Genomic DNA, 16,114 nt, shown 5'->3' on the forward strand with positions numbered 1-16,114 from the left:
AAGCCAGGAAAAGAGATCAGAAGAATAAAAAACATATGAGACAAATAGACAACAAATAACAAAATAGTAGCTCTAAATCCAACTATATCAATAATTACATAGTATGTAAAATCAACTAAACACTCCAATTAGAAAGCAGAGATTAACATGTTTTTAAAAGGCAAGACCCAACTATAGCTGTCTACAAGAAATATACTTTAAAAATAGACAGAAATAGAAGAATGGAAAAAGTGTATCATGCAAACACCAAGCATAAGAAAGCTGGAATGGCTCTATTAATATCTGACAAAATAGACTTCAAGACAAGGACTTTTACTAAAGATAAGAAGGGAAGGAGAGATATTTCCTAATTATAAAAGGGCCAGTGTATCTAGAAGACATAATAATTATGAATGTGTGCTTAATAAAATACATGAGGCAACAAATGACACATATATCATACCCAAGAATGTTTACCCAGGAATGCATGATTGTTTTAACATTTAAAAGAAATAATTGTAATCTACCATATAAACCAATAAAGGAGAAAAAAATATGATCATCACAATATATGCACCAAATAGAGCATCTGAAAAATTCAATAATCATTCGTGATAAAACTAGCAAATTGGAATAGAAGGGAACTTCCTCAATCTTATAAAAGGCATCTGTGAAAAACTTACTGCTAACATCGTACTTCAAGGTGAAAAATAAACTTTTTCCCTGCATATTGGGAAAAGACATGGATGTCTGCTCTTACCACTTCTATTCAACATTGTACTAGAGTCCCAGCCATCAATCATCATAAGGCAAGGGGAAAAAAAGCATGAAGATTGAAACAGAAGTAAAACTGTCCTTATTCACAGATGATATGACTATATTTCTATACAGAAATATATTCCTATTGATATATATGGTAAGTTCAATTCATTATAGGGCTTTTTAAAAACATGAAATGCCTAAGATCTTTACACTCAAAACTACTATATTGTTGAGGGAAATTAAAGAAGACCTAAATAAGTGGAATGTTATAACGTTCATGAATTGGAAGACTCAACATTGGTGAGATAAAAGGTCTCCCCAAATTGATCTATATATTCATTCAGTGATCTATATATTCATCCCAGCAGAAACTGATAGGTGACTGTAAAATTTATATGGAAATGAAAAGGACCTAAAATAGCCAAAACAATCTTGAAAAAGTACAAAGTTGGAAGATTTACACTACCTGATCTCAAGGCTTACTAGTAAGCTATAGTAATCAAGACCACGTAGGATTGGTGTAAGGACTCATCTTTTTTTTCCTTTTTTTTTCAAAGAACCAATTTTACCCCTCCATTGCTAGTAGAATCTTATGGGCCTTTTAAAGGTCCTTAATGGAGTTTATTTTATGCTAATGTTATTTGTGCATTTATATTATTCTTCTACTAGACTGTGAGCTTTTCCTGGCATACAGGCACTCAGTTTTACCTAAATTTATAAGTCTTCAATGCCTGTACTATTCCATATCTTAAATAATATCTGTCAAAACAGTAACCATTATGCATCTTAAGCAACAATAATCTAAACCCTCATGGGCACCGATGAAACATAAAGCCACAAGACTTCTTTCCCCCAGTAACCTACCCAAGGTGGAGGGCTGGCGGATTTTTGGTGACACCCATTTTGGGGAGAACTCAGGACGCGGGGCCACGGGTTGCACTGGGCGTGTTTGTCTGGCTGCCAGTTTCATCAGACTCATTTGCCTCTTGTGAAATATTTCCTGCACATCACCTAGCTTCTGCAGGACTTTGTGGGCTTTGGCCTGTGGGAACAAAAGCAGTTCATGAGCCGGTCACTCTGCACTGAGCCTGAGGACATAAGGCATTCCCTTTCTCCCATCTTTCCCTCTTCCCTGCCTCCCTATCTCCTCCCTCAGGTGACCCTTCTCTGGGCATCTATATGCAGGTCATTGCACATCTCGCCTCGTACAGAATTGTGCTTCTAAGAGTCTGTACCTCCCACTTGATTGGCAGGAGTTGTATCTTTTTCACCGTTCTATCTCCAGTGCCTGAAACACTGCCTAGCACCGAGGAGTGCTCAGTAAATATATGCTGAGTGGGTAAATGTTCACTAAGCCATATCCATTCACAGTAGAAAAGGATGCCACAGGCCATGAATGAACGGCATTAGGCCAACTTATAAAACAGGAGGATTTCAAAATAAGAAATGTACCCTGAATAAAGGTCCTGATAGGGAAAAGACTGTAAGTATTCTGGGGGAAAAAGGTGGTTAAATTCTGAAGCAGGATCAAGGGAACCACAAAGATCTGTAATGAAAAGGATACACATTTAAATTTTAATCTGTGAGACCCCTTCTTTATATATAAGTAGGAAAGAAAGAAACTGAAGAAATACCAGGGGAAAGATGAAACTCAAACATGTTCTCATAACTGACTATATGCCCTAAGGCAGGGAGAGGTTCAGGAGAACAAGAAACAAGACCTGTTTCACCTGAGCTTCCCCAAGGCCTGAATTCAGCTGAATATGTTTCTTCCAGCAGGACGTCCCTCTAGCTCTGGTGGGTCAAGGAAGTGGGTAGCCTTCTCTTTGTCATGCTGAGTCTGACATCCACCTTGTGGATGATTTTAACCACCAAACAAGGGACCCAAAATTAGAAAAGCTGAACCACCATAATCCACGCAGGGTGGTCTGAGGATGCCAAACTCCAAAAGTACAGGCTCAGCACACACTGAGGGAGGTTGCCACAGTTTGCAACTGGAAAATGTAAGGTCTTTTCTATGCTGGGCCATCTTCTGACGAAAGGGCAAAGATTCCTAGGACTGGAGTGTTAACTATGCAACAACTGTTCCCTTATAGCCTAAGGCCCGGCTGAGGCTGACCTCTGCACCAAAATCTGGGGCTGGTCTCACTCTTTGGAGGGTCTGAGTGCAGACCTGCACTGTCCATACAGTATCCACTGGCCACATGTGGCTACTGAGCACCTGGAATGCGGCTAGTCTGAATCGAGCTGCTCTGTCAGTTTAAATACATGCTGGATTTTGAAGACTCATTTGAAAAATGAACATAAAATATCTCGTTAAAATACAATTAATTGTACAATAGTGATTGTATGTTGAAATAATATTTTGCACAAAGTTTAAAGAAAACATTATTAAAAACTGATTTCACTTGTTTTTTACTTTTTAAAATGCGGCTACTAGAAAATGTTAAATTACGCGTGTGGTTTGCATTATTTTTTTTTAAATTTATTAATTACTTTATTTATTTTTGGCTGCACTGGGTCTTCGTTGCTACACACAGGCTTTCTCTAGTTGTGGCGAGCGGGGGTTATTCTTCGTTGGCGGTGCGTGGGCTTCTCATTGAGGTGGCTTCTCTTGTGGTGGAGCATGGGTTCTAGGAGTGCAGGCTTCAGTAGTTGTGGCACGCAGGCTCAGTAGGTGAGGCTCATGGGCTCTAAAGCACAGGCTCAGTAGTTGTGGCGCATGGGCTTAGTTGCTCCACGGCATGTGGGATCTTCCCGGACCAGGGCTCGAACCCGTGTCCCCTGCATTGGCAAGCGGATTCTTAACCACTGCGCCACCAGGGAAGTCCTGCATTATATTTCTATTGCAAAGTGTTGATCTAGACCAGGGGTTGGCAATTTTTCTGTAAAGGATCAAATAGTAAATATTTCAGGCTTTGCAGACCATCTGGTCTCTGTCGAATCTGTCGAACTTGGCTGTCTTAGCATAAAAGCAGTCATAGATGATAGATAATACATAAATGAAAGACAGCAGCTGTGTTCTGATAAAACTTGGTTTACAGAAATAGGTAGCAAGCAGCTTTGGCCTACGGGCTGTAGTTTGCTGACCCCTACTCAGAGTCTGTGTCTAAAAGGTCACTTCAGAGAATGTGCCTCTGGCCTCAGGAAGCTCAGTTGTGCCGTGGACTAAAGGTTCTGATTACACAGCTAGCTATGAGTCCAAGTCCCCAAAAAAGCCAAATTCCCTTATGTCAGGGTGATGTATTTCTGGGGGGATGGTTATAAGACACAACTACTCTGCCCTTCTGGTCCAGTGATGAGCTTAAGGAAACTGAGACATGGGTGTTAATTGCTGCTCAAAGATCAAGAAATCTAACTCAGTGAATGATTGTCAAATTGGTGTTGTGTGGGGGACAGCCCTGGTGTGAGGTCAGTGTCACATGCTAGAGCCCAGTGACTCGCCACTCGGGCTAGACAGGACTTGGATCACCTTTGCCCTTTTGCAGCTTTCTCTTGAGACCCCAGGGTGAACTCTGGAAATAATGAGGCAGTCAGAAGAGACCCTAAATTCCTAAACTCAGATGAGGGGGAGGTAGTGCAAGATTAACCATTGCATTCCCCTCTTTCCTCTTTTTACTTGTAAATCCATTCTCCATACCACAATCAGAATTATCTTTCAAAAATTAAATATGATCATATAACTTCCCTGTTTAAAAGCCCTGCAGGGGCTCTCCGCTGCATCAGGATAAAGTCCAGACTCCTCATTCGGGAGCTCTGAGCTCTTCAGGACTTGACCCTGGTCTCCCTCCAGTCTCCCACCTGCCAGTACCCACCCTTCACACTCCAGCCTCCAGCTGCGCCAGTTTCCCTAATACTCGGTTCCAGCCTCTCTGCCTTTGCACCTCTGTTCCTTCTGCTGAGGTCCCCTCCCTCCACTTTGTGTTCCCTGAAAACCCCTACCTAGTCTTCCAGACCAAATCTAGGCATCCTCTCCTATGAACACCCTGGCCTCCCCCGGCTGAGCTGACCAATGCCTCCTCTATGTGCCTCACACTCCCTTCCATTCTATCTGCTCTTGGACTAAGGAGCATTTACTGGGGACATGTTTGTCTTCCACCAAACTGCCAGCACTTTGATACAGGGACTGTGACTTTCATTGTTGATTCCCAGAATAAAGGGCAAACTGGGTACCCAACGAATATTTGAAGAATCAAATTTTGCTGTTTGCTACTGAGATTGTTTAATTCCCTGGACTGGGCAGTGAAAGTGAATAAGGGAGAAAAATCAAAACAGCAGCAGTAAGAGGATAGCACAACAGCAATGTATTAGGAAAAAACACTTTGAAGAGCCTCAGACAGAGACAGGGTGGCTGCTATAAGAACAACAGTTTAACTGCTGATGTCGTTTTGATCATCACTGTGTCTTAAATGTAACAGACTCAATCTTTTAGACATAGAGTACCTGTTCTTGAGATACAAATTTTATTTTTTAGAATAGTTTTAGATTTACAGAAAAATTGCAAAATAGTACAGAGTTCCCATATACACCACACTCAATCTCCCCTATGATTAACATCTTATGTTAGTATGGTACATTTGTTACAATTAATGAACCGATACTGATACATTATTTTTATTATTAAAATAAATTATTATTAAATAAAATCTATGCTTAGATTTTCTTAGGTTTTTTTTGCGGTATGCGGGCCTCTCACTGCGGTGGCCCCTCCCGTTGCGGAGCACAGTCTCTGGACGTGCAGGCTCAGTGGCCATGGCTCATGGGCCCAGCTACTCCACAGCATGTGGGATCTTCCCGGACTGGGGCACGAACCCGTGTCCCCTACCTCGGCAGGCGGACTCTCAACCACTGCGCCACCAGGGAAGCCTCCAGATTTTCTTAGTTTTTACCTAATGTACCTTCCCCCACTCCCAGGATACCACATTACATTTAGTTGTCATGAGGTCTTAGGCTCTTCTTGGCTGTGACAGTTTCTCAACTTTTCCTGTTTTTTGATGAACTTGACTGTTTTGAGGATTATTGGTCAGGTATTTTGTAGAATGTCCCTCAGTTGGGATTTATATGATGCTTTACACATAATTAGACTGCAGTTATGGGGTTTTGGGGGGGAAGACCACAGAAATAAAGTGTCATTTTCATCACACCATATCAAGGGTACATACTATCTATATGACTTTAGACTCTTGATGTTGACCATGATCACCTGGCTGAGATAGTATTTGTTAGGTTTCTCCACTGTAAAGTCACTCTTTTATTTCTTCCTTCCCATACTGTACTCTTTGGAAGAAAGTCATTATGGGCAACCCACACTTAAGGAGTGGAGAGTTATGCCAGAGTATCTACATAAATAATTTGGAATTCTTCTGTATGGGAGATTAGTTTCCTTTCCTCCATTTATTTATTTATTCCATCATGTATTTATATCACAATGGATTCATGATATCTATTTTATACTCTGAGTTGTAATCCAATATTACTTTACGAATTTTGTTGCTCAAATTGTTCCAGCATTGGTCACAGGGAGCTCTTTCAATTGCCTCCTATGTCCCATCATTGTGGTTTGTTTTGTTTTGTTTTGAGCAGTTCCTTACTTTCTGGCACTATAAGATGCTCTGGGATCATCTTTTTTTTAAAAAATTGAAGTATAGTTGATTTATAATATTATATTCATTTCAAGTATACAACAGAGTGATTCAGTATTTTTATAGATTATACTCTATTAAAAGTAATTATAAAATATTGGCTATATTCCCTGTGCTGTACATATAACATTGTAGCTTATTTATTTTATACATAATAGTTTGTACCTCTTAATCCTTTACCCCATCTTGCCCTCTCTCCTTCCCTCTCCTACTGGTAATCACTTGTTTGTTCTTCATATCTGTGAGTCGGTTTCTGTTTTGTTATATTCCTTCATTTGTTTTATTTTTTAGATTCCACATACAAGTGGTAACACAGAATGTCTGTCTTTCTGTGTCTGACATTTCACTAAGCATAATGCACTCTAGGTCCATCCACGTTATTGCAAATGGCAGAATTTCATTCTTTTTAATGGCTGGGTAATATTCCACTATATATATAAATATATATATATATTTATATATAGTAGAATATATATAGGTATATATATATCAATCACATATATATACACTGTATATATACACAGCGTTATATATTTTCTTTATCCATTCATCTGTTGATGGGCACTTAGGTTGCTTCCATATCTTGGCTATTATAAATAACGCCGTTATGAACATTGGTGTGCATTATATCTTTTCAAATTAGTGCTTTCATTTTCTTTGGGCATATACCCAGGAGTAGAATTGCTGGATCATATGGAAGTTCTATTTGCAGTTTTTTGAGGAAACTCCACACTGTTTTCCACAGTGGTGGCACCAATTTACATTTCCACCAACAGTGTATACGAGTTCCATTATCTCCATTATCTTCAGTTTGAATGCCTTCATAAAAAAATTGAAGTAGAGTTGATTTACAATGTTGTGGCAATCTCTGCTGTACAGCAAAGTGACTCAGTTATCCACATAGAGACATTCATTTTTATATTATTTTCCATTATGGTTTATCCCAGGATACTGAATATAGTTCCCTGTGTGATACAGTAGGCCCTTGTTGTTTACCCATTCTAAATGTAATAGTTTGCATCTAACAACCCCAAACTCCCAGTCCATCTCTCTCCCTCCCCCCTCCCCCTTGGCAACCACAAGTCTGTTCTCTATGTGTGTGAGTCTGTGTCTGTTTTGTAGATAGGTTCATTTGTGCCATATTTTAGATTCCACATATAAGAGAATATCATATTTCTCTTTCTTTCTGACTTACTTCACTTAGTATGATAATCTCTAGCCACATCCATGTTGCTGCAAATGGCATTATTCCATTCTTTTTTTATGGCTGAGTAGTATTCCATTGTCTATATGTACCACATCTTTATCCATTCATCTGTCCATGGACATTTAGGTTGTTTCCATGTTTTGGCTATTGTGAATAGTGCTGCTATGAACATAGGGATGCATGTATCTTTCTGAATTAGAGTTCTGTCCAGGTATATTTCCAGGAGTGGGATTGCTGAATCATATGGTAGTTCTATTTTTAGTTTTCTGAGGAACCTCCATACTGTTCTCCATAGTGGCTGTACCAACTTACATTCCCACCAACAGTGTAGGAGGGTTCTCTTTTCTCCACACCCTTTCCAGCATTATGTTATTGGTAGACTTTTTGATGATGGCCATTCTGACTGGTGTGAGCTGGTACCTCACTGTAGTTTTGATTTGCATTTCTCTAATAATTGGTGATGTTGAGCAGACTTCCTGGAGGGCAGGGCAGGTGCCTGCCCCCCGGTGGGGGGAGCTGGGCCTTGGCCCTCTGATAGTCAAGGCCATGTCTAGAGGATGTCTAGAGGTGGCTGTGGGGTCAGGAAGTCTTTAGGTAGCCTGTCTGCTCCTGGGTGGGGCTGAGTCCCCACCCAGTTTGCTTGGCCAGTCCCAGCACTGGAGCCTACATGCTCTTGAGTGGGGTCAGGTCTTGGTGCTAATGAGCTACAGGAAGGGTACCACAATGGTGCCCACCCACAACAGTGGTAGAAGGAACTCCCAAGCATGTGGTAGAAGGAACTCCCAAGCATGGTTGCCGCCAGTATCTATGTGCCCAGGGTGAGCCGCAGCCGCCCTCCACCTCTCCAAGACCAGCAGGTGGGTCTGGCCCAGGCTCCTATCAAATTACTGCTTTTACCCTGGGTCCCAGAGCATGTAGGATTTTGTGTGTGCCCTTTAAGAATGAAGTCCTTACTTCCCCCGGTCCTGTGAAACTCCCTAAATTAAGCCCTGCTGACCTTCAAAGCCAAATGCCCTGGGGGTTCCTCTTCCCAGTGCAGGACCCCTGAGCTGGGGAGCCTGATGTAGGGCTCAGAACTCTCCTTTCTGTGGGAGAAACTCTGCAATATAATTATTCTCCAGCTTGTGGGTCACCCACCTGGGGGTATAGGACTTGATTATATTGTGAGTCTGCCCCTTCTACCCATCCTGTTGTGGTTCCTTCTTTATGTCTTTAGTTGTACAAGATCATTTCTTGTAGGTTCTGGTCTTTTTCATTCAATGGTTGTTCTACAAATAGCTCTGATTTTTGTGTGCTTGTGAGAGGAGGTGAGCTCGGCATCTTTCTAATCTGCCATCTTGGCCAATCTCAGAAATAGCCTTTAACATGTTGAGACATGTTCCCTCTATACCAAATTTGAAGAGAATTTTTATCACGAATGGATGTTGAATTTTGTCAAATGCTTTTTCTGTGTCTATTGAGATGATCATGTGATTTTTATCCTTCCTTTTGTTAATGTGGCTATCACATTGATTGATTTGCAGATCTGGAACTATCCTTGTATCCCTGGAATTAATCCCACCTGATCATGGTGTATAATCCTTTTTATATATTGTTGAATTCAGTTCGCTAATATTTTGTTGAGGAGTTTTGCATCTATATTCATCAGAGATATTGGCCTGTAATTTCCTTTTTTTGTGGTGCCTTTGGTTTTAATATCAGGGTAATGGTGGCTTCACAGAATGAATTTGGGAGTGCTCCCTCTTCTGCAATTTTTTTGGAATAGTTTGAGAAGGACAGGTATTTTCTCTTCTTTATATGTTTGGTAGAACTCCCTTGTGAAGCCATCTAGTCCCGGACTTTTGTTTGATGGGAGTGTATTTTTATTACAAATTCAGTCTCACTACTAGTAACTGGTCTGTTCAGATTGTCTATTCCTTTCTGATTCAGTCTTTGAAGATTGTATGCTTCTAGAAATTTATCCATTTCTTCTAGTTGTCCAATTTGTTAGCATATAACTTTGTATTATGATTTTTTTTTGTATTTCTGTGATATTGGTTGTTATTTCTCCTCTTTCATTTCTTATTTTGTTAACTTGGGTCCTCTCTCTTTTTTCTTGATGAGCCTAGATAAAGGCTTTTAAATTTTGTTTATCTTTTCAAAAAACTAGCTCTTGGTTTCATTGATCTTTTCTATTGCTTTTTGGTCTCTATTTTATTTATTTCTTCTCTGATCTTTATTACTTCCTTCCTTCTGCAGACTTTGGGCTCTGTTCATCTTTATCTAATTCCTTTAGATGCCAGGTTAGGTTGTTTGAGATTTTTCTTGTTTCTTGAGGTAGTCCTGTATCATTATAAACTCTTAGAACTGCTTTTGCTGCGTGCCATAGATTTTGGAAAGTTGTGTTTTTATTTCCACTTGGCTTGAGGTATTTTCTCATTTCCTCTTTGATTTCTTCATTTACTCACTGGTTTTTTAGTAGCACGTTGTTTAGTCTATACATGTTTGTATTCTTCCCATTTTCTTCCTGTAATTGATTTCTAGTTTCATATATCTGTGGTCAGAAAAATCGCTTGATATAATTTCTATACTCTTAAATGTGTTGAGAATTGTTTTGTAGCCTGGCGTGTGACCTATCCTGGAGAACATTCCATGTGCACTTGAAAAGAAAGTATATTCTGCTGGTTTTGGATAGAATGTCCTGTGGCTATCTATTAAGTCCAACTGGTCTAATATACCATTCAAGAGTATTGTTTCCTTATTGATTTTTGTCTGGATGTGTTGTCCATTGATATGAGTGGGGTGTTAAAGTCACCTACTATTATTGTATTATTGTGGTATTCTCCCTTTATGTCTGTTAATATTTGCTTTATATATTTAGGTTTTCCTATGCTAGGTACATATATGTTAATGAGTGTTATATCCCTTGTATATTCTTGATCCTTTTATCATTATACAATGCCCTTCTTTGTCCTTTGTTATAGACTTTGCTTTAAAGTCCATTTTGTCTGATACTGCTACCTTTGCTTTCTTGTTTCCATTTGTACAAAATATCTTTTCCCATCCTCTCACTTTCAGTCTGTGTGTCTTTAGCTCTGAAGTGAGTCTCTTGTAAGCCACCTATAGAGAGGTCTTATTCTTTTTTTATCTGATCAGCCATTCTATGTCTTTTGATTGGAGCATTTAGTCCATCGACATTTAAAATAATTATTGACATCTTTGTACTTGTTGCCATTTTGTTACTTGTTTTCTGGTTCTTTTTGTAGTTCTTCTCTGTTGTTTCCTTCTTCTTTTAGTTTCTTACATTGTGGTTTCATGATTTTCTTTAGTGGAATGCTTGTGTTCTTTCCTCTTGGGTTTTTGTGTTTCTATTGTAGGTTTTGATTTGTGGTTACTATGGGGTTCATTCTATGTTGACCGGTAACTATAATTACTTGTTTTAAACTGGTATACTCATTTAAGTTCAAACACATTCTAAAAGAGCTACATTTTAAAAATTTCCCTTCCCCATGTTCTGTGTTTTTGATGTCATATTTTACATCTTCATGTGTACCCCTTCACTGTTTATTGTAGTTATAGTTGATTTTATAATAATTTTTGTCTTTTAATCTTCATACTAGCTTATTTAAATGGTTCATCCACAGTCTTTACTATATATTTGCCTTTACTATTGGGATTTCTCCTTTCCTATAGATTCTTACTTCTTCTTGTAGCCTTTTCTTTCCATTTAGAGATGAGCCTTTAATATTTCTTGTAGCATCCATTTAGTATCAATGAACTCTTAGTTTTTGCTCATCTGAGAAGTTCTTTATCTCTAAAAGATAATCTTGCTGTGTAGAATATCCTGCATTGTAGGTTTTACCCTTTCAGCACTTTAAATATATCACGGCCAATCCCTTCTGGCCTGCAAAGTTTCTGCAGAAAAATCAGCTGATAGCCTTATGAGGGTTCCCTTGTATATCATTCTTTGTTTTTCGCTTGCTGACTTTAGAATTCTCTCTTTAACTTTTGCCATTTTAATTATGATGTCTTAATGTGGGTCTCTTTGGCAGATTCTTAACCGCTGTGCCACCAGAGAAGCTCTCTAGTTCCTTAATATTCCCACTGTGTTCATCTATTCTTTTCCCTGGTTCAGTTAGCATTATTATTACTAATGCTTGGAACTATTTATCTGGTAAATTATTTATCTCTGTTTCATTAGTTGTTTTTTCAGGTTTTTTCCCTTGTTCTTTCATTTGAAACAAATTTCTCTGTCTTCTTATTCTGCTTAACTTTTTCTGTCTTTATGAAATTAGGTGAAACAGTTATCTATCCTGGTCTTGAAGGGTTGTCCTCTGTGGGAGCATCCCTACACAGTCTGCATGTGCCCAGTAGCTTTGATGGGAGAGCTGGATCTGACATGAGCACAAGTCACATCTTTCCTCAGGGTGTGCTGGCAGCTAGCATCTTGGTAGGTGGTGGGGCTGGAGAAGGAGGGGCTGAAGCCAGGGCCAGGTGTGAGGCAGGACTTCCCCTCTGCTCAGTGGCCATCACTGCCCTGTTGGGTGTGGGGTCTGATCCCAAATTGCTGGAACAGAGGTCCTGAGGGCTGGGTCTGAGCTGGTTCTAAGTGTCTGCTCTCCCCTTCCCCCTCCAGCATTGATACCTTTGCCCCAGAGGGGAGCAGTGCTGGAACAAGAGGTGCCAGAGTGGGCACCTGGTGCAGGCTGGGGTGTGTGCTGGCATGAATCTGTTTCTGTTTTGTAAATAAGTTCATTTGTCATATTTTAGATTCCACATATAAGTGACATCATATGATATTTGTCTTTCTCTTTCTGACTTACTTCACTTAGTATGATAATATCCAGGTCCACCCATGTTGCTGCAAATGGCATTATTTCATTCTTTTTTTATGGCCGAGTACTATTCCATTGTATATATATACCACATCTTCTTTATCCATTTACCTGTCGATGGACATTTAGGTTGCTTTCATGTCTTGGCTATTGTAAATAGTGCTGTAATGAACACTGGGGTGCATGTATCTTTCTAAATTAGAGTTTTGTCTGGATATATGCCCAGGAGTGGGATTGCTGGATTGTATGACAACTCTGTTTTTAGTTTTTTGAGGAACCTCCATACTGTTTTCCATAATGCATGCACTAATATACATTCCCACCAACAGTGTAGAAGGGTTCCCTTTTCTCCACATCCTCTCCAGCATTTGTTATTTGTAGACTTTTTAATGATGCCTACTCTGACTGGTGTGAGGTGGTAGCTCATTGTAGTTTTGATTTGCATTTCTCTGATAATTAGCAACACTGAGCATCTTCTCATGTGCTTCTTGGCCATCTGTATGTCTTCTTTGGAGAAATGTCTATTTAGGTCTTCTGCCCATTTTTCAATTGGGTCATTTGTTTTTTGGTATTGCATTGTATGAGCTGTTTGTATATCTTGGAAATTAAGCCCTTGTCAGTCACATTGTTTGCAAATATTTTCTCCTAGTCTGTAGGTTGCCTTTTCATTTTATTTATGGTTTCCTTTGCTGTACAAAAGCTTGTAAGTTTGATTAGCTCCCATCTGTTTATTTTTGCTTTTATTTCTATTGTCTTGGGAGACTGACCCAAGAAAACATTGCTGCAATTTATGTCAGAGAATGTTTTGCCTATGCTTTCTTCTAGGAGTTGTATGGTGTCATGTCTTATATTTAAGTCTTTAAGCCATTTTGAGGTTATTTTTGTGTATGGTGTGAGGGAGTGTTCTAACTTCATTGACTTACATGCATCAATCCATCTTTCCCAACACCACTGACTGAAGAGACTGTCTTTTCTCCATTGTATATTCTTGCCTCCTATGTCAAAGATTAATTGACCATAGGTGTGTGGGTTTATTTCTGGGCTCTCTATTCTGTTTCATTGATCCATACATCTGTTTTTGTGCAAATACCATGCTGTTTTGATTACTGTAGCTTTGCAGTATTGTCTGAAGTCTACAGGGTTATGCCTCCCGCTTTGTTCTTTTTATTCAGGATTGCTTTGGCAATTCTGGGTCTTTTATAGTTCCATATAAATTTTAGGATTATTTGTTGTAGTTCTGTGAAAAAAGTCATGGTAATTTGATAGGGATCATATTAAATCTGTAGATTACTTTGGGTAGTATGGCCATTTAAACAGTATTAATTCTTCCAATCCAACAGCATGGGATATCTTTCCATTTCTTTGAATCATCTTCAGTTTCCTTTATTAATGCTTTATAGTTCTCAGCACATAAGTCTTTCCACCTCTTTGGTCAGGTTTATTCCTGAGTGTTGTTGTTTTTTTTTGATGCAATTTTAAAAGGGATTGTTTTTTACTTTCCCTTTTTTAGTGTATAGAATGCAACCGATTTCTGTATGTTAATATTGCATGCTGCTACCTTGCTGAATTCACTTATCAGTTCTAGCAGTTTTTGTGTGGAGTCTTCAGAGTTTTCTATATATATTATCATGTCATCGGCATATAATGACAATTTTACGTCTTCTCTTCCAACTTGGATACCTTTTATTTATTTCTCTTGTCTGACTGCTGTGGCTAGAACTTCCAATACTATGTTGAATAGAAGTGGTGAGAGCAGGCATCCTTGTCTTATTTCAGATTTTAGTGGGAAGGGTTTCAGCTTTTCACCATTGAGTATTATGTTGGCTGTGGGTTTGTCATAAATAGCTTTTATTATGTTGAGATATGTTCCCTCTATACCCACTTTGGTAAGAGTTTTTCTCATGAATGGATGTAGAATTTTATCAAATGCTTTTTCTGCACCTATTGAGATGATCACGTGGCTTTTGTCTTTTCTTTTGTTGATGTGGTGTATCACATTGATCAATTTGCATACGTTGAACCATACTTGTGACCCTGGGATGAATCCAATTTCATTGTGGTGTCTAATCTTTTTTATGTGCTGTTTGATCCCACTGGTTTTTAATCCAGCTAAAGGGACCTGTCCTCCCAGTGTCAGACCCTGGGGCTGGGGCACCCAATATGCGGTTCAAACTGCTCACTCCTCAGGGAGCATCTCTGAACCTGTGTAACCCCCCTCCTCTCTGTGTCCCCTCCCAGGGGTGTGGTCCCAACCTGATTGCTTTTCTTCCCTTTCTACCTGATTCCATGTGGATCTTTTTTTACAGCTTTGGTTGTATAAGTGTCTTTCTGCCAGTCTCGTTTGTTTCCAGTGAGAAGTGCTCCACTTGTAGATGTATTTTTGATGTGTTTGTTGGGGGAGGTAAGCTCTGCATCCTCCTACTCTGCCATCTTGATCTCCCTCTCTAGGATCATTTTGTGTATTTCCTTTCCCAGTCCTAGATACAGACATTTCTCCAAGGAGCCCTGTTCTCTTCTATTGGAGAATGGTATAAGAAACCAAGATCTCGGTGGTGGGTGTGCTCACTGATAGTAGGGGTCTCATTGTTTCTATGCCTGGCATCAACTGCCCAAGGAGATACATGTGTCTATACCAAAGTGTGTATATGCATATAACTAGGATTATTTTTATATAGAGAGAGTACAAATTTTGTCAACCAAGTCATTACTCCTCAGTGGACAAAACTCTGACACAACAGCATATTTAAATATTATAATCTAGAATTTTACTCCAAACCAAAAGAAGAAAAGATAGGTTTGGGGGATTTTTTTGGTCCATTTTGAATTTTTAAAATAAATATTTCTTCTGGTCTTCTCCTTCCTCCATGTTTCTGCCTATTTCCCAGAGGTGGTTTATTAAGTTTTATTTATTTCCTGGTGGCTGGTGTGGTCAGGAAGTTTGCTGATGTTGGCCAAAATGGCAGCTGTGGCCACAAGTTTCCCTGGTTGACCTGATACACTTGTTTGAGGCGCTAATGGACGTGGAGCTGGGTGAGACTGTTCTCCTTTAGGAATATGATATGAGGCTACCAATCCTGGGTCTACAATATAGCACACACACCAGATGGGCCTTCTCTCTGTCCTCTCTGCAGGGAATTAGAAGGGTCCCTATGTCAGGGGAAGGTAGACCTGCCTAACCACTCCCAGTATCACCTCAAGATCACATCTTACCAGCAAAACTCACTGGGAAGAGTCAGGGAAAGAACATCACTGAGGCACAATCCCACACCAAGCTGCCCCCACTGTATCTGACCCACTCTGCCACCTGCCACTTGTTCAGCAAACACGGATTGGACACCAGGCACAGACTAGGCACAGGGACACAGAGATGGGTGAGGCTCTTGTCTCACTGCAGCTCCCAGTGTAATAGACAAGACAGACATTAAAAATAAATAGCTAGAATACAGTTTGTTATGTATCATTTTGGAGCAAAGTCTCTTAGCCTGGATCCATGGATGGACTTCAGGGTGTCCCCTAAAATTAATCATAAAAAGTTGTATATGCTGGGTATTCCCTGTCTGATCCCCCACTATATCTTCTCTATACTGTTCTGTGTCCCAGGAAGCTGACCTCTACAGACTCCATCAGATGGGCTCACTAGATGCCTATGGGCTTTTAGCTGGATTTGGCTAGTGAGATGTACCACCAGGAAATCTGAGAGGGAGAGAGAA

The 16,114-nt window shown here is 39.7% G+C and overlaps 1 protein-coding gene across 1 annotated transcript in view; it reads right to left on the minus strand.

Annotated features, from left to right (window-relative positions):
- The window catches only part of MCF2L2 (MCF.2 cell line derived transforming sequence-like 2), a 189,599-nt gene that overhangs the window by 97,887 nt on the left and 75,598 nt on the right, over positions 1-16,114 (minus strand). The window contains exon 12 of the mRNA XM_065875824.1: positions 1,580-1,783. Within this exon, the coding sequence (XP_065731896.1) occupies positions 1,580-1,783 (204 nt within the window). The remainder of the gene's footprint in view (positions 1-1,579; positions 1,784-16,114) is intronic.

The sequence above is a fragment of the Phocoena phocoena genome, chromosome 4 (assembly GCF_963924675.1).
Source record: "Phocoena phocoena chromosome 4, mPhoPho1.1, whole genome shotgun sequence".
NCBI classification, from domain to species: Eukaryota; Metazoa; Chordata; class Mammalia; order Artiodactyla; family Phocoenidae; genus Phocoena; species Phocoena phocoena.